Source organism: Sinocyclocheilus rhinocerous, unplaced genomic scaffold, assembly GCF_001515625.1.
Source record: "Sinocyclocheilus rhinocerous isolate Xijiao unplaced genomic scaffold, SAMN03320098_v1.1 scaffold1107, whole genome shotgun sequence".
NCBI classification, from domain to species: Eukaryota; Metazoa; Chordata; class Actinopteri; order Cypriniformes; family Cyprinidae; genus Sinocyclocheilus; species Sinocyclocheilus rhinocerous.
This window is the reverse complement of record NW_015647084.1, coordinates 487617-507697: the sequence shown is the minus strand read 5'-3', so window position 1 is coordinate 507697 and position 20081 is coordinate 487617. Positions and strand designations below refer to the sequence as shown.

The 20081-nt window shown below is 36.8% G+C and overlaps 1 protein-coding gene across 2 annotated transcripts in view; it reads right to left on the bottom strand.

The window, feature by feature from the left end:
* LOC107708740 (contactin-4-like) overlaps nt 1-20081 on the bottom strand; it is a 143164-nt gene that overhangs the window by 90217 nt on the left and 32866 nt on the right. The window contains exon 3 of one of the 2 annotated variants that reach the window (XM_016513039.1): nt 3246-3375. In XM_016513039.1, coding sequence (XP_016368525.1) covers nt 3246-3375 — 130 coding nt within the window. Of the gene's footprint in view, nt 1-1819; nt 1946-3245; nt 3376-20081 lie in introns of those variants that run through there. The other variant, XM_016513040.1, reaches the window with a different exon arrangement.

Sequence of the window (20081 nt, the reverse complement as noted above, 5' to 3'; positions counted from 1 at the left end):
AAGGAGGGGGCTTTGTAGAAAACGAAGCGTTTGAGAGAGGCGGGGCATAGAGGACCTACAATAATGTACAGTATTTGAAAAATAATGTGTTTTTTGAACATTAAAGCATGTCATCATATTCTGTTACACCAAATACACAAAATAATGATCTTTAAAAAAGCATCATATGACCCCTTTAAAGTGTAGTTTGACATAAAAATAATAGTACTGAGGTATGATTACATAGGATCACAACATCAAACGCCTTGCAGCAGTGACAGCTTTAACCAGACGCTCCATTTGCTGAGCACATGCTTTACGTGCTCATGCTCAAACAGACATTACGTAGCGCTATGCAACACCATCTGGCTCAGGACACAGGAGGCGATTTGAGGATCTGCTGCACACTTTAAGTCTTTCTGTGTAACACATTCTTTACTAAAACCTTCTTCCAAGAAGGTAGACACACACCAGAATCCAGGTAGAAACACATCAAAAGCTACAGTTACAGCTTTGATTATCTTCAGGGCTTGTGCATGTGTTTAAAGGGATAGTTTAACTAAAAGCATAAAAGTCAGTGAGTTGAAGTGAATCAGTCCAATTCATAAACCAATCATTCAAACGGATTTTGTGAACCACTAATTCATTGACAAGATTCAGAAGACTTGGAATATAGCGCACAAGTCATAAGACAACCTTTATATGGAGGCTTGTTTCCAACACGAGATAAAAAAGAAAAAGAAAAAGAAGGAAATAGTGAATGCAAGATAAATCTTGCAATTCTGAGAAGAAAAATTAGAATTATGAGATATACACTCACAACTGTGAGAAAAATTCAGAACTGTGAGATAAAAAGGTCGCAATTACCTTTTTGATAATGAGCACTAGGGAAGGATGGGAGTAGTTCATGAGGTTCAACTTAATGCACTTTGAAAGAGATGGACACTAGAGCTGCCAAGAGAAGGACATTCATCAAAAGGCTCCATGATTCAAGCTTCCTGACAGGAAAGCGGAAGCTACTGATTAGCTTTTCCATTAAGCTTGATCAATTCTGGAACAGCACGTATATCCGTCTTTCTGCAGCACATCTGAACAGTTTCAGGGGAACATGTTAATTTTGAAGCCATTGAACCAGACGCTCCATTAACATACTTAAAAAGATACTTGATAAATCATAGCATGCGAAGGACAATGAAAACAGGGTCAGGCCGATATATAGCTAAAAACTGTTAATATTTTTAAGTCGTTTGACAATATTTCAGTGTGTGTGTGTGTTCACTACTCACTGCTGTGTGTGTGCACTTGGATGGGTTAAATGCAGAGCACAAATTCCGGGTATGGGACACCATACTTGGCCACACGTCATGTCAATTCACTTCACTTCACTAAAACATTGTAATCTATGAAAATTCCTACACAGGAATACTGGCCAAACCAATGGAATTATCTTTTGGTCAACCAATGGCAGATGTGAGCAGCATTCAGGAAACCTGTCTGAAAAAAAATGCACTGTTCTCAAGAACAAATGTTTAATGTACAACTATGACGGGGAGAACGTTGGAGTCTAAAGAGATTTCATTGTGGGCGGGGCTACCCAGTGCAATGCTGCAGAAATAGAAAGGACAAAATCTCACCAGTACAAGGAAGAATGTTACCGCTTATCATGCCGCACCTGCTTAGGACATGGTGTAAAGCTACTGATGCCAATGTGCACTGGCACAAAAAAGCCTATGCATTTTTTGGAATCATAAAAAAGGGACTGAGGTACAATTTACCGAAGCAGTGATGCAGATGACCAAACAGCAGTGTTTTTGCGCTGGCAAGTTGGCAGTCCACTCACCTGTAAAAAGGAGGAGGGTCACCTTGAGCCTCACAGCTGAAAACCACCTCCCTGTTCTTCTCCATGGAGTCTACTGGAAACACAATGCTGCCTGGCTGCTTTGTGAACACGGGGCTCTGCAGCGTGTTGCCTACAGACAGAGAGAGAGAGAAGGAGAGAAAGAGCGATCAGCACGCTCCACTTACAGACATCCAACCTGCTTGCAAAACAAGCTATTAGCTGGTGGCTCTGAGCAGGCCAGAACTGGTAAGGCATTAGTACTAAAATAAAATTAGAATTAAAATAATGAAAAATAATAAATTATATAATTATTTTATTTTAGTAATTTAGTAATTAGAATTTTAATTCTAATCATTTTATTTTAGTATTTTAGTAATTTTTTTATTAGTATTTAAATGCTTCTTCCACTGTGTGAAAATCATCAGATACAAAAATATTATTTAAAATTTAAATATTGACAAGTTTAATGAAGTTAGTTTTACAAAAATGCACTAAGAATATGCACACAAGCAATATGAGTAAAACTGAATTACAATGTAAATTCATAATTCTGGTAAAAGAGAATATCAAATAAATTGTATTAAACACAATCTAGTGATCATCTTTGATCAGATACAAAGCAGCAAGGTTGCTATTTTCAAAAATAGTGCCTGGTAAATTGGCTTGTGCGTGTTTTTCCCACGTCAAAATGAATTTAAGTAATATTATAAAGCGACAAAACTAACAGATTATAGTATGAAAGCTGATGGGTGAAGTTAAGATTAAACCATAATAATGCTACTGTTACAGTTGCGATGATTTTTGTTGGAAAAATTTCTCTTTTCTATGAACTGTTGCTTTACTGTATTTACAGTCTGGTGTCAGTTCATGCAGTTACATATAGGTTTCTCCACTGAAAAAGAGCACGAAGCAGATGTCACTTGGTGTACATAAAAACACATCTGAGGCAAAACTGTCTCCACCTACTATTACATTTGTGCTTTATATAAATTTTAGTTGTTCTTGGTTAGTGCATGTTTGCTTGCTCTGTGCAAAGAAAATTAATTAAATACTGCAGTTCACAGCAGCATTCAGGAAACCTGTCTGAAAACACTCACTATGTTTAAGAAAAAGGTTTAATGTACAGCTATGACGGGCAGAACATTGGTCCAATGAGATTTCATTGTGGGTGGGGCTACCCAGTGGAATGCTGCAAAAACAGAAAGGACAAAAACTCTCACCGGGACAATGAAGAACTTTACCGCTTATCACGTCGCACCTGCTTAGGACATGGTGTAAAGCTACTGATGCCAATGTGCACTGGCACAAAAAAGCCTATGCATTTTTTGGAATCATAAAAAAGGGACTGAGGTACAATTTACCGAAGCAGTGATGCAGATGACCAAACAGCAGTGTTTTTGCGCTGGCAAGTTGGCAGTCCACTCACCTGTAAAAAGGAGGAGGGTCACCTTGAGCCTCACAGCTGAAAACCACCTCCCTGTTCTTCTCCATGGAGTCTACTGGAAACACAATGCTGCCTGGCTGCTTTGTGAACACGGGGCTCTGCAGCGTGTTGCCTACAGACAGAGAGAGAGAGAAGGAGAGAAAGAGCGATCAGCACGCTCCACTTACCGACATCCAACCTGCTTGCAAAACAAGCTATTAGCTGGTGGCTCTGAGCAGGCCAGAACTGGTAAGGCATTAGAGAGTCAAACCACAAGCAGACAAAACATATCAATTAATTCAACTAACACCACGGCAACTGTAATGAAACCGCCGTTGATTGATATAGAACAACGGCTTGAGGACACACGTTCATCACTTTCTATCACCCCTGTGGTCTGTTTTTAACCTTCGCTACAGCAGCGCAGTTGTAACGGGAAACGCTCGGGCAATTAGACGGGTGTTAAACGCCTCTGTTGATTTGAGGCTCACCGTGTGAAGTGACACACTGAGATTGCTCACGCAACCTACACAAAAGACACAATTAGTTGGTTTTTGAAACATGGGACCAAACAGGATTAGTGTGAAAATCAAGAATTTTTTTTGGATCAATCTGCTAAACATAATTTACATATTAATTTACATTTGAATGCTTCTTCCACTGTTTCTGTTCTCACTCAATATGCGTTAATACATCAGATTACACAAAAATATTAGCTTTATATAAATTTTAGTTGTTCTTGGTTAGTGCATGTTTGCTTGCTCTGTGCAAAGAAAATTAATTAAATACTGCAGTTCACCTCACTGGGTCTCTGCCCAACTGATCTAGCAAATTTTGCAAAAGCAAAGGTAAAAACCTTTGAAGGGGAAGTAGAATTAAAACTAATTTAGTCTGAAGCAGCCATATAAAGCTCTAAAGGTTATTGGCCACTAAACACATCTGAGGCAAAACTGTCTCCACCTACTATTACATTTGTGCTTTATATAAATTTTAGTTGTTCTTGGTTAGTGCATGTTTGCTTGCTCTGTGCAAAGAAAATTAATTAAATACTGCAGTTCACCTCACTGGGTCTCTGCCCAACAGATCTAGCAAATTTTGCAAAAGCAAAGGTAAAAACAGGAGAAGTAGAATTAAAACTAATTTAGTCTGAAGCAGCCATAAAAAGCTCTAAAGGTTATTGGCCACTCTAACAAGCAGCAGGAGTGAGCATTATCTCCCCAAACCGGAGAACATCCACACATATTTCAGCATTAAAATAACAGAAAAATGCTTTTTAGCGGCAGAGGGTGTCAGCACATCATTGGTCAGCACATCAAATAAATACGAGCAGCTTAAAAAAAATATTCAAAACATTATTTAAACAAGCAATAAAATGGGGTAAAAGCTTTGGGTTCTTTTCTACGAAATCCATTTAATTCCATTTACTGAAAAACGCTTTCTGGTTTGAGAGCTTGTATTGCTTGCAGGAGACAAAGAGAGAGATAAACTTTAAGCTACTTTAAAGGAGCAAAATGTTGGATAATCTTTTTCCTGTGTTTTTTTCTAAAAAATATTTCTTCTTAGGCAGCTTGGTTGCGTAATGTTTTTGCCATAAGCCATGTAAATGTGCTTTGTACCTCAGAACCCCCCCCCAAAGTTGATATATTACAAATATATTTTTACATTTCTTCTGGATATGCTATGCAAAAATGAAAGAGCAAATTTGTTCTGTGAAACACATCAGTTTCACAAAACTATGTTCCAAAGTTGATTTAAAAAATAGGGTATCAGCTCACTCCATATGAAAAGCTGAAAAACAATTCTGATATGAAAATAAAATAAAATAAAAATTACAACAATACAACTTAAAATCCATACAACAGGCTATTCTTTCCAACATTTCTATCAAATACCTTTCTAAACATAACAGGTTTCCGTTTATTTTGTGTTATGCATTGTCACTGAATATTGATTTATTTCCTCTTAAATTGTAACGTTACATTCAACATTACAATATTAAAAAGATACCCAGCTCTCATGTTCGGTTTCATCTCAAAATTGCATGTCAGTCTTTACTCACCATCCGTTCTGCAAGAACTAATGCGTCTTTCAGGGGTAAGTGGACACTTATATCACCGGTAAAGGGCGAACTCGCTACTAAGTGCCTTATTTCGCAACCTTCATTTTCACTTTGTTGGACTGGGTGTATATGTGTGAGCAAGTTTGAACAGTTGTCTACACATTAACACAGTAGAATTTCATCCACAGTGCATAAAACTAGAGCAAGGAGAGTGTGTGTGTGGATCATTACCACCTGTACAGCTGCTCTCTAGGTCGCGGGTGCTTTAATTGGGCTTGTTTTGCTTCCCATCACGCAGACAGATACTTCATCGCAGCTCTAATGATCTCCACTAATTCTGCCTGTGACATGACAATGACAGCCCCTTATTTCAGTGTCAGAGACACCGCGGTGCATTCCCTCTGTATGTGGCGATAAACACTGCTCCACAAACATCATTTGGATTTACAAAACCTGTTTGCCAAAATATGAGTAGGATTATAGGATATAAAATTCAACCTGAAATCTAAATTCATTCTTTATTCTTGATCTTAATGTGGACAATTAAAGAACTGTTGTGTTGATGGGGACCCAGGTTCAGCTCCACTTTTTCTGTCAGATCTCAACTATGATATAAATAAAAAAGGACAAAAAGCCACTAAAATAATATGAAATATTATAAAAACTAATAAAATTATTACAAATGTATATTATGAATATATACACTACCATTCAAAAGTTCGATTTTTGAAAGAAGTCTCTTATGCTCAACAAGGCAGCATTTATTTTATAAAAAATACAGTAAAATTTAAAATTTAAAAGACCTGCCTTCTATTTTAATATATGTAAAAAATTTAATTTATCACTGTGATGCCAAAGCTGAATATTCAGCAGTCATTACTCCAGTCTTCAGTGTCACATGATCCTTCAAAAATCATTCTAATATGCTGATTTGCTGCCCAAGAAACATTTCTTGTTACTATTAATGTTTTACTGATCAAGATGTTTGTCGAAACCGTGATACACATTTTTTTTTTTCTGGAGTTGTCATTTAATAATAAAAAAAGAAAAATTAGCATTTATTTGAAATGAAATATTTTTGTAATACAAATTTCTTTACTGTCACTTTTGATAAATTTAATGCATCCTTGCAAAAAAAAAAAAATTATATAAAAATTAGACACATACTATACACATTTCTTCGTGGTAAGGGTTCCGATAGAAGCTGACCTATCGAGCCACTCAAACCACCAGAGTTATAAAGGAACCACAGACACAATGTTTACAGTCCAGGTATTGTTTGGGCAAAACCAATACCTGGGATAAAAGAAAGTATTTATCAAAAACACTTTTCAATCCATAAGAGATTTCTTCAGCCAGTATGTATACAACTCCAGAGGGAGAGCTCTAAAAATATTCTGTATGTTTGACATTGGAGTGTTATATTGTCATATGCTACTGTTGATGTTGGATGCAGAGGGGCCAATCACCTGTACAGACACAAACGGAATATATCCAGAGGACATATGACACAAGGCATGAGACATATTTCACAAGCCTTGCATCATGTCTTGCTCCATGACAACGTACAGCAATGAATAACAACACCACTAGGACTGACAAGACTTTTCTATGAGAACTTGCAAGCCATCTGAGGTTAACACGGGAAAGAAAAAACAAAGTTGACGTTTTAATTAAAACTAAGATCTTTTAAGTCAAATTAAATGATGGCACCAGCACAATTAGTCAAGAACAGGTGCGTGCATCCTTTGGGATGAAGAGTCGGTTCAAAAATGCAAGAGTGCACCTCCTGTTCTTTAACCAGCATGTGTTGCGATCAACCGCATATCCCAGTCAGTCAATTAACAACGCATGCTCATTAAAAGATCCCGGCAGTGTCAAGAAAGACAAATGAAACACGACAGGGATTAAACTTTAGTCTCACTCACATTTTTCCTCATCAAATTACGTTAGCTCCTCAAAAACATCTCGGCTTGCTCTGCCAAACATGTTATGATACCTCAAACGAGTGTTAGGAGGAAGTCAGAGAGAGCGGGAGACGGTAGGAACGGGGCCGGTTTGCAATTTCCATGAATAAAACCTTTATCGATATATGCATATGCAGGAGAAAATGTCGAGCAAGCGCAACCAACAACAAAATGAAGCAGGTGCCAAAAAGAGAAACAAAAAAAACGAGAATGGTTGGAAAGAAAACAGAGCCAGTGGTGAATCGCTGACATCACCAATTAGCAAGGGCTTGCCTGCGCAGCCATCTAGGGATGCGTGCGTCTTCAAGCAGCCATGAGAAGAATAATTGCGTCCCCAGAGATGGAGCAGGTGAGTCCACCTGGAGCGAAACAAGGGCTTCTGTTACTCAGAAACAGTCTTGACTTTCATCAACAAGAAGTCAGCTCCCCGCTATTACTGTCATCAATGAACTGCAATGAAATGAAATGAAAGCTAATGAAAGCTTTAATGCAGTCACTTGCAAGGAAGCCAAGCGGCCCGGTATTAAGACGTCATCCAGCGAGAGATTAGTTTTCACAAAGTCAGGAGGTACTTGAAATATCACAGGCGCTTGAGTGTCTCACTAAAAATTGATTACTTGGGGGTTCTGGTCTCCTTCAAAGACCAGATGGAGAGACTGAGGCTGCAGAAATGCAGACGTGGACGAGGATCGGGACAGCGCTGTATCACAGCCGCAGCTGTACTCCGCTAGATGCTCTTTTTGAGGAGTCCACAGGGTTGTGGTAATAGGGCACTGCCACTGTTGGCCTGGCAACGGGACACAGGGTGGGATAGACCAGATGCTGTTGTCCACAGAAAGGTTATTGCATTATTGAACAACCAAGGGTGCAAAAAGCAGTTGAAAAAAAATAAATAAATAAATAAAATGGCAATAACATGACAAAAGGTTGTACGTTTTTCTTCTCATTTTCTCTCATCGCATTTGGAGGTTTACAGTGATTTAAGATAAAAAACAAAATAAAAAGTAGGGCCCTTTAATGGGAAACAGACGAAAACGCAAAATCTATTCATAAAAATTTCATTTACAGTATAACGCAGTATGTCAGGGCAAAATTTTTAAGAATTCAACTGATTAGATGACTTTTGATTATTAAAATTAATAAAACAACTAAAACGGAAAGCAGAAAAATTCTGATGAAAACTATTTGGGAAAAATAAACTGGAATTTAGGAATAAATAAAACATTTAATAGGGCCCTAAAAATTTAATTTTTATTAAACTTTTAATAACTTGTTAAATTGTACACGTTTTATGATTTCAATTAATTAGACATGCATTCTGATGACTAAAATTTATTGAAACTATTAAAATGGAATGCAGAAAAATTAATACAGAAAAAAATGGAATCCAGTAAAAAATTAATGGAAATTGAATTTGGGAAAAAAATTAAACATTTATGATATAAAATTAATTTTCATAGGACCCGAAATAAGGAACAACAGAAAATAAATCTAAATATTCTATTCTAATTCTATTCTTTAAGAAAAAAAAACTTGCCCCTTTTAGACTTGCACTTTATTCATTTACTAACTGCTTGTTTTCTTAGAATACAAAAAGATTAGAGAAGCTAGTTTTTTTATCTACAGGTGCATCTCAATAAATTAGCAACTTTCTGTTAACATGCTTGGATACAGCACTCTGTGAACAGCCAGCTTCTTTGACACCCTTCACAAGGAGGGTAAGCCTCAAACATTCATTTTGTTGAGATAGTGAATTGGTGGGTTTTTGTTAAATGTGAGCCAAAATCACCACAATTAAAAGAACCAAAGACTTAAACTACTTCAGTCTGTGTGCATTGAATTTATTTAATACACGAGTTTCACAATTTGAGTTGAATTACTGAAATAAATGAACTTTTCCACGACATTCTAATTTATTGAGATGCACCTGTATTTATTTTCTTTTTATTTATTATACAATTAAAAAAAGCAAAAAAAAAGGCCTTTAACACTAGCTTGCTTATTCTTTTTCTATTCTATCCGTTTTCTTTTTATTTATTATATAATAAAAAAAAACCTTGCTACGTGTAATTCGCTAAGCTAACGGAGACTTGTTATAGCACTTGCATATCATTGCTCTCTTCTTGATTTTGATTGCTTCCATTGTCCTCATTTGTAAATTGCTTTGGATAAAAGCATCTGCTAAATTACTAAATGTAAATGTAAATACACAACAAATAAATAGAATAAAATTTAAATGTCAACAATATTATCTAACGTCACTGAATTAGGCTAATTACATTAGGTTACACCAAAAAAACAAAAAGCTCCACATTGCATCAATTGCAGGTTGTCATTTTTTTACTGTGTAGTAATGATTCTTCAGTGCGCATCTTATGTTCAGCCGGCTGCATACATCAATTAACACAGTCAATGTGCAGTGAAAAGGTGATTATAAATAGTTAAATGAGAAAGAAACGACCAATCACAATCAGAATGCAAATTGCGGACAGAAATAGTAATATTTGCATCCTGAATTGAAATTGGTCTTATGACAGCATAACTGAACTACTGAAGACTCTGTCTCTGTGATGACAATGGGAGATTTTCATACTTCAATTTAATTTCTTAAATATTATAAAGTTCATTAAAAAAAAAAAACTAAAATATATAACATGCTTAAGTCTAAAGTTATTTGCAAAATAAAAATTTAAAGTCTGTATATGTTCTATAAAGTATACTATATGGGTACTATGCATGAAATTCGGATGTACTACATCCACTATGTTACGGTCACGTGACCTTCCAGTGTCAGTTGTGTTGCTTCATTGCCATTCACAAATCTTCTCCCGTGGCGTCATGGGATAGTAAAGTATCCATCGAATGTGCACTTAAGAATCTGGATGGAAGTAGTAGGTCATCCGGGTTCTTTTCACCTACTGTTTTTCGAATAATAGGAATTCGAACATGCTACTCTTTTGGCATACAGTTTTTTGCATACTATATAATAGGGACGTATTCGATATCGGATGCAGCGAGTCACTTGTCGCCACCTACTGGTCTATCAGTGTAACCTGCAGAGAGAGTCTCTGAAAAAACAACAATCTGACTTTTGTTCCTAAAGTTTTGTTATACATTTTATGAAATTTTAAATTACCAACCAACTATTCTTTTTATTTGTTTGTTTGTTTTTTCAGCACATATTTAATTATTAGTGTCTAATTGGCATTTGTGTTTTGGGGGAAGCTTTCAATATAAAAAATAAGGCAATAATGAGAGTAATATGGCAAACTTTGATAGGAATATCTCATTGTTATTTCTACCCTGTTCAACTCGGTTCGGTTCTGTGACACATAATTTACTGGGACATTGTCAGCATGCAGACTGCAATGCTGGATCAATGCAGAGCAAGAGGACCTGCGATTGGTTCGGGGCTCTTGACACGCTCCAATCATTGATCAAGCCCCTGAAAATTCATGAGCAAAAATTCCAACATGTATTGAAGGCTTTCATAAATCTGCTCCTGAGAGTATTAGTTCCGCTGTGTGGCTAAATCATGGGCTGTCAATAATTCAGCTGAAATAATTCACTTCTCAAGTGCTTCTGACAGCCAAAATATAACACAAACTATGCATGATAATGAACAAAATCAGTAGCGGCAGCTGCTAAGACTAGTTTGTGTTTGATTAATGAGGTATTAATTCTCTACTCTTTGTAATGATCAGATTAAAGGTTTCTTAGTCTCAGCTATAGATGCTTTTATTAATAACAATTGGAGCAAGAAGACCAAGATCCAGAGTCTCAGGAGCAAGACCAGTTATTATTATTTTTATTTTTTTTATGATGCTAACAAACATTTATCAAAATCAAACCCAGTAAAATCAAGCAAAAAGCTACAAAACTGTACCAAAATTTGCTATTATGGACATGCTACCATGGTCATAACATATTTTGGACACATATGGAAATACTATGGTGTTCTCTTGAAGTTTCCTGGAGTGGTACTGTGCAGTACCATAGTAAAATGGTGGTATCATAGTTAACTAAAACTAAAACCATTAAAAAACATTTAAAAATTACATGTGTTAATTGAAATAAAATAACAAAACTTAAACACTGTATTTCAAGGCAACGTTTCATTTCGTTTAACTTCATGCACTAAAAAACTAAAAAAAATAAGTAAAAAATTAACAGAAACTAATAAACAATTAAAATGAAAGTAGAATATATAACAAATTCAAAATATTAATAAAAAATATAATAGTATCTCAGCGATACCAAAATACTGGTTGGTGTTTGATCTTTCATATGTTTGTGTGATGGCAAATGCAATAAGATTTATTATGGTATTTACATTTATTAGTAATATCAAGAATCACAATAATGAATACTGCAATTAATATAGTCATTAGCGTTAACTGTTCAACTTCAACTTCCCACACAGGTCCAACAGGTCAGCAGGTCAGCAGTTTTAATATGGCCTTGAATGAGCTGAATATAGAGCCGAAACGTTTTTACTTTATTACTAAACAAAGTAAACAAGTTCCAATGGCTAAATAGAAATCGTTTAAATGCATAATGTTCAAAACTTCTCATTTATTGAAGTCTGACATTCTCTATTCACATGTCCATAACGCCGCCACTAAATGACGTGTCAGACATCTCAAGAATGTCAAACTTTAAAGCTGCTTGCATAATACAGAATGCGACACTTTTATATTCAATTCATGGCAGTGTCTGTCACCATGACAACATACAGTACCTTTTCCTTCACAATTCTGTGTGTGACGGTGATCTCAAATGCCACGTCTCAAAATCAGGCTTGGCAAAGAGCCGGAATCATTCAATTGAGGATCAAGTCAAAAACTCCAGTTAACTTTTCTTGCTCTCTCTCTCTCGCCTGAGTGTGGATTTGAAGATTCAAGTCTTATTCATAAGGATAAAAGGAACTATGTCGGTAAAAAAGGGATGTCTCAAGGTGAGAACATCAAACTGAGAGCCCTTGTGTTCGGTTTCTCATACTGAAGACAAATGGCTCCTTACTGTAGTTACTTCAGCTTTACAGCTAAAGACTTGCAGGAAAATGTAATCGGTTTAATTGAAAACACCCGTATTGCTAGAGATTTCAGTATGTCTTTTAAAAGAAACCCATTGAAGATTACAAACTTTAAACTTTTAAAATCCCATTTCAAATACACAATCCGCAATCTCTGTGACCAGGTGACCATGTGAATTTACAGATCTCACCACAAACCACAATGTGAATAGAGAATAAATTACAACGAGCAGACAAGGCAAAACCTTCTTTAGAAAATCCAAAATCTATTGCATTAATTTCCGCACACCATAAGCCACGGGCAGAGCAGCTTTTCCATGCTCAGCTCTTATAGATACGAGCAGATAAGTCGGTTTAGAACCCAGACTTGAAGCCAATTGTGTGCTTGTTCTCCCTTGGCTTTGGAAAAGGCTAAGCTTAGAGATACGGTCCGCTCTTTTCATGAAAAGAGCTATGATATCTGTAAATCCAACCATGGCAGACGACACACGGCGTGCCCTGGTGAACTTTAGAGAAAATGTATTCCTCCATGCTCAATGAGGCCTACGACACATCTGATCATGCATTTGCGGAAAGGGAGCGACAGAAAGCTATATAAATTGGTTCAAGGTCAGGGAAACGATGGAGGCGCTGCCCATATTGTTCATGCTCCGCGGGAGCTATTAGAGTGAATGGGGTTCTGTGAGATGGGGCTAGTCCGGCGCCAAAGGGGAATATCCATCTTTGGGTTGATAAACGATAATGGAAAGCGAAAGATATAGATACGAGTACTTCAGCCACATGTGGATATGATCTATATTAAATATTGAGATGTGGAAAGAATGGAAATAATCATGGCGAATGTTTTATGCTGCTTTGAATAAATGCATATTGCTTTTCCAGGGAAGGTGACCATTCAGAAGTCTGATTAGTGGTGTGCACAGACACAGAAAAAGTACTAAACAAGTTATAACCGTACATTTCAAGTGTCCTGAAGCCATCCAATAGATTTGTGTGAGGGAACTATTAAAGTATTTTTGTTAACTGAAATAGACTGAAATTATATAAAATACCAATATTACAAACTTAAAAAAAATAAACTTCAACAAATTAAATGAAGCATGTTTAGACTGAAGTACTAAAATTACTTCAACTGAATATAAAATATAAATTTATATTTATAAAATAAATTAATTCAAAATATGAATAAATACTACAATATGTATAAATAATAATAAAATAAATGAAAAAAATAATAATTACATTTTACTACATGGTATTTCAATATATTTGGCATTAAGAAATTAAAATTAAGCCAATATTGTGGACTTAAGGTTACTATTATTTGTACTACACAATTATGGTATTAAAGTATTGGGAATATAATGAGAATCACCATTGAAAATTACAAGAATTACACAAAATAAAAAATAAAATGTTTGGACGTTATGGTGAAGAGAATTTTGTTGAAAAATGTAATTGTCATGAAAATAATGTCACAGATAATGCAAAAAAAGATCCAAAATGTGACTCTTTTTCCCCCAGATTTCAACTCACTCTTTTCTGCAAAAATGTAAGACTTGTTCTTAGTACTACTGTAACTAAACTTTTTCCAGTGCTGTCCGTCCTTTTCTTCACAAAGTTATCTTGGTCTACCTCTCTAGTTGTGGTGCAATACACATCTCCCCTTTCAATGTATGTTTCTAAGACTGGCATACCAGAAAGAACAAACATCATATCTTCCAACTGGATGACAAAGTGCTCTTTTTGACCTCTTTTTCATCTACAACCCCTTCCTCTCCTCTGTCGGGATATTGTTTCGAAGTTCCAGGTCTCTGCCTGTGAGCAACACTTGCCTGAGGCAAAGTCTATTGGCCTTCCCATGAGACACAGAAACTTGTCTGGAGAAAGTGGCCCCTCTGATCTACATGAAAGCAGCATCTCCCAGCCAGAGGCTCAAAGAAACAGCAACAAATACGTAAAGCAAATCAGCAAGCAAAACCACACCGATCCCACATCCAAATCTCTCACAACAGGCACCTGTGTAAACCTGCCCTCAAAATATGACAAAGAGGCACAATAAGAAATCACAGGAAATATAAAGACATGAGCTGGGATTTTTGGATGAGTGACAAGCATATTTTCACTACAGAGAAGCTTGGCACAGGAATCTGCTTGATGACTTCAATTTGTTTCAGGGGTGACAAGGGATTTGCATGGGGCCAAATGTTGGGATTTATTTGCATAGAATTCTCATGCCACAGTGACACCTTTGATTTTGTTCACCCTCACATTATCCCTCTCACTCTTTCTCTGTCTAGTCATTTTGGTAGGTGGACAGTCCATATGCCTATCCTATACACAGTCCACTCCCAAAGTACAAAACAATTCTTCTATGACGTAAATAATGAAAAACAACCAGAAATCGACTTGTTTGGTTTAAAAAAAAAAGAAAAGAAAAGAAAAAAGAAAACACTAAGTTCAGGACAAAAAAAGAAGCAGTACACTGAAGCTATTTAAGGAGTAATACATACAGTGGGTACTGAAAGTATTCAGACCCCCTTAAATTTTTCACTCTTTGTTATATTGCAGCCATTCGCCTAAATCATTTAAGTTAATTTTTTTTCCTCATTAATGTACACACAGCACCCCATATTGACAGAAAAACACAGAATTGTTGACATTTTTGCAGATTTATTAAAAAAAAAGAAAAACTGAAATATCACACGGTCCTAAGTATTATGTTTGTAAAATGTTTGTCTTGATACACCACAAGTGAAAAGTATCTTGAAAAAAAAAAAAAAACTCTAATTTGAAGACAGCTCTTTTTAAATTAGTAGCATTGCTACGGTTTCATACTGCTACTTCATAACTCCCCACCCCCAACTGCTCCCCGGGCGCCGCAGCATAAATGGCTGCCCACTGCTCCGGGTGTGTGTTCACGGTGTGTGTGTGTTCACTGCTGTGTGTGTGCGCACTTAGGATGGGTTAAATGCAGAGCACTAATTCCTAGTATGGGTAACCATACTTGGCCACATGTCACTTCACAAACCAGACTTCTAACCAACCAACGGGCTTGGTTTCAGGCCCACTTGAAAAAGCTACAGCACCTCAAATTACTCGCATCAAATAGACACAGGATTTATTCTTGCTCACGCAACTCTCAGTGTCTATATTTGGAGATCAATAAAGCTTATACCATGTGGACTCAGCCCTCTAATCTGGGCAAAGGCAATCAAATCTCTGATGCATAAAAACCCGAAGTGTCACTAGAACAAATGACTGATGTCAGTACAGTTGTTACTCATAGTTTCATCATTCCATGTGAACTCAATTATCAAAACATGCAATTCACAAATGTTAGAATATGTTCACAAAAAGGCAACATTTACACTACAGCTAAATGTGGACCAAAATTTGAAATTTCCCCCCTTATATATTATTAAAATCTCATTAAAAAAAAGATCTGTCTGTCTGGGTCTAATATTTTTGTGGAAACCATGATACTTTTTTTTTTCAGAATTTTTTGATAAATGGAAAGTTCAGAAGAACAGCATTTAATTGAAAAATGTATTTTTGTAACATTATAAATGTTCTTATTGACATTTTTGATAAATCTGATGCATGTTTGTTGAATAATAGTAAAAATTATAATACATTTTTTTTTTTTAAATCTTACTGACCACAAAATTCTGGATGCTAGATTATTATTATTTTTAATTGATTGCATTAGTGACTGTATATATTTCATATACACTTGTTAAATCCTTTGCTGTTTTTTCTGATCAATGTACGTTAAAATTTAATTTAAAAAAATTATTTGAATCAAACTGAAAAAAAATGAATTGCTGTCACTCAAAACAAAACACGATACAAATATTACAGTAAATGATATGGAATTTGTGGATGATTTTTTTTACAGTGAACATACCAGTGAGGTGGGTCTTTATGCATGCAGATCACACCGTTGCCTGTTCTGACCGGTGTCTGATATGGGCCACATTTAAAAGGTCATGTCCACAACCTCAACAATAAAAAAAAATCAGATTTGAGCAGAAAATTGGAATTCTGGTCTGTACTATGCAATATAATAAGAGTGCCTTTGTCTGTGATACTAATGAGGACAAAAGAAGAGCTACAAGTCCCTACCACACATGAAAACTAAACATGTATTCCACCTGGTATAGAGTCATGTAGCGCACACACGCACCCGGATACACGCATACCGATCCACACGCACGCAAACCAATTAAGATTCATATTACCAATTCATATTCACAAGCACAGAGGCGTGTGGAATATGTGGTGTGAAATGTGATAACATACGATACACAGCTCAATGACTACACTATTTCTTGCTAGTAGAAAGACAAACACTCGGGATATATGCACGCTCTACATCCGCACACAAACAGCTTTGAAGAAAAAGATCACACAATGTGATTGCATAGTTTTTCAATATAGAGAGTCGTGGAGGCGAGTCATTTGGTGTTCTATTAGCATTTGAATGCGCCGTGCCAGCGGTGGGTCGGGCAGACAGTGCTTCTTAGAACATAACACCTCATGGAAGGCAAAAATTGTTTTGTGAAAATGCTGTTTACAGAATCCCCACTGGGCCTCGCCTTTACAAGCCATGAATAACTTGGTCACCAAATGATGGGTTTCTGGGTCCCGCTGTCTGCCTTTTCACCTGTGAGTGGTCTATATAAACCCAACATACAAAATAAAAGCATAGGAACAAAGACTGTGTCTGAGCTGATTGCTATATAATAACGTTCTAACCCACAAACTAATCAGAAAAGAAGATGTTCTTAAAATATTTTACGCCCACAGTACAAGCAAGTTCAAGTCTACTGATAGCCCTTTGTATACAAAAAAGACAGACAATTGCAGGAAAGGACTTTACGATAGCCCAGTTAATTAAAAGAATATTCTTGCTTATTTTTAATCTGATGTAATGATGAGTTTGAACGTAAAATTTTAACATTAAACATTGAACATGACTTTTGAAAGATGCAGAGGGCAAGTTTTCAGTGAAAAACAACTTCAATTTCAATCTTCTCAGACAAAGTTTCAGAAGAATAGTGAACTATTGAAATTTATTTTTTTTTAATTTTAGAGCTTGATGGCCTCAGTCCCTCTCTATTTTCACAGTATAAAAAAAAATTGTGGACACTCTTAAAAATACAGGTTTCAAAAGGGGGTTCCCTTTCATGGGAACTTCGAACTGCGTCCTCTAGGGGTCGCTATGGGGAACGCCTCGTCGTGACCCGTGTCTGAAGCATACATTGAAAAAACACCAACTCGTTGGCCGGCGACAGCCATGACGTCACTACCGGTGCGACTATAGTATAAATAGGCGCCGGGAGCACACATCATTCTCTTCTTCGTCTTCATTGACCGTTTTGTTTGAAGCGTGCATTTCTGTGGTAAGCGCAATCTCTATTCATCTCATTATGGCGAGCACTAGCAAAGGGTTTAAGAATGTGTGCGTCTGTGTTGACGTTGTTTAACATCTGATGACACACACAATCTATGCGTTATTTGTTTGGGCGAAGATTCGAGGAAAGAGGGGCAGCCATCTGCTTCCCGCGATTCAGGACCCGCCGCTGCTGAAGCACGGAAGGGAATGAGCTCGTGGGGATCGCAGGTGGATCTGGCCGATGAGTTTGAAGAGGGGTTTTCTCTTTCGCGATCGTCGGCGGTGCACGAGAGTGAGCCGCTGGAGAATGATGTTATTTCATTAATAATGTCTGAGGAGGGCAAAGAAGCGGGTCTGTTGAGACAGTTCCTTCAGCACATACAAAGAGAAACGTGTGGTAGCCCCTGTGTGACAGGCCAAGACTAGTATGATTGTAGGCTCTTGGTCGTATTCCCTTAAAGGATTCTATTCCTGATTCCAAGCCTTGAGCTCTACCCCGGGCCCAGGAGTCTGGCCCTAACAGGTACGTTTTTTGTGGCATGTAGCCTAGGCCTTTGGCCGTAGGGAATAACGTCACTGGCAGCCGTCTAACGTCCCAGGGGCAACTCCCATAGCAATATGGTAGAGTTGGTACTTGGTGCTCGCCATGGTTCTGGCATGCACTCCCCTCAGCATGGTGGCGTGGGTATACCGTTCCCCATAGCGACCCCTAGAGGACGCAGTGTCTCGTTCCCTACTCAGGGAACCATGGTTACATAAGTAACCCGAGACGTTTTCATCAGTGATGACATAGAAGAACTATTTGTGGTTCCCCAAAGAGCCTTTTATTGAACAGTTCTTAAAAGAACCGAACATTTTTTTTCTTAGTGTGAAGAACATTTAAAAAATCTAAAGACCCTTTTTCCACTATAAAATACCTTTTCTGGAATGAAAAGCTTCTATGGATGTTAAAGGTTCTTCATGGAAATATAAATGCCTTTATAAACCTTTATTTTTAACAGTCAACTTTGGGGAAAAGAAAAGTTGTACATGTTTGGAACGATTTAAAATTTTGTTCCAAAAGCTAATTTTACTTTAATTTCTTTTTCCCAGAATTGAAACACCAAATGTCTCAGATGCTTTGTGGAATTAGGAATAGAATCCTTTTTGTTTGCAAAAATCCTGCTTCCTATTAGCAGCTGATGGCAAAGAGCACTTCACTGACTGGAAGAAATTTGTAATCAAAGACTAAAAAGGTGGGCAAATTAAACCGCTTAGCTGGTAAGGAAAAATGTCAAGTGATTTGTTTCTAAGGCTCAAGCAGTGAACCTCCACACACACACACGCTTCAACTAAGCCACTGACAGCTAGAAACAAACATCTCAGACCTGTTAAGTTCAACTCACCTGCTCAAATGCTAAACCAAATCACGAGTTAACTACATTCACCCACGCCGTCTCCAATTTCCTTTCATTGCATCATTTTCTGTTTTGATTTACCTCCATGGAATGCTACAATGTCACTTTGTGTCTTTTCAGATGGTGTCTCCGATGGATAAATCAAATGGCATAGAATAGGGGAATTAAGGTTGTGCGGGATGACAGTTAAAAATGTGTCAAACTCTGCCTTTTGCCACTGTTATATATATATATATATATGTGTGTGTGTGTGTGTGTGTGTGTAGAACGTGGTTGTTTAATACATAGCTTATTTTTCATTTAATTTACAGAAGAAATAAATAGACATACCAAACCCTGATATAAAATGCCAATATGGAGAAATTGATAGTTTACCCCAAAATGAAAATGCTGTCATTATTTACCTCTGACGTTTTTCCCCTATGCAGAACAAAAAATAATCTTGAATAATGTTTTGCACACCATTGGATCCCATTGAAAAAAAGAACGTCATACAGGTTTGAGATAAAATAAAATAAAATGGATAGTTCAGCCAAAAATTTTAATTGTGATAATTTATTCACTCTCGTGTCATTCCAAATCTGTATAACTTTCTTTCCTCTGCAGAACACAAACAAAGATATTTTGATTAATGTTTTCCCCAACATTGGACCCCATTGACTATACATTGCTATTGTTTGTACAAAAAAGAAAGTCATACAGGTTTGGAAAGACATGAGGGCGAGCTAGTATATAATGACAGAATTTTCATTTTTGAGTCATATCTTCTGCCAAAAAGGGAAATCATGTTGCTTGAAATATTCTTTGAATCATGACAGTGTGTTGAAGAAACCCAAATCTAAAATAATGAGCCTGGAACAAGAGAAACAGACAGGGAATTAGAATGCAGCGTATGTTTGGTTGAAGTGTGTGTGATGCTAAGGTAATCACATGCTAACTGGGTGGGCGATCAGGGTGGAGTGACGTGTGTGTGTGTGTGT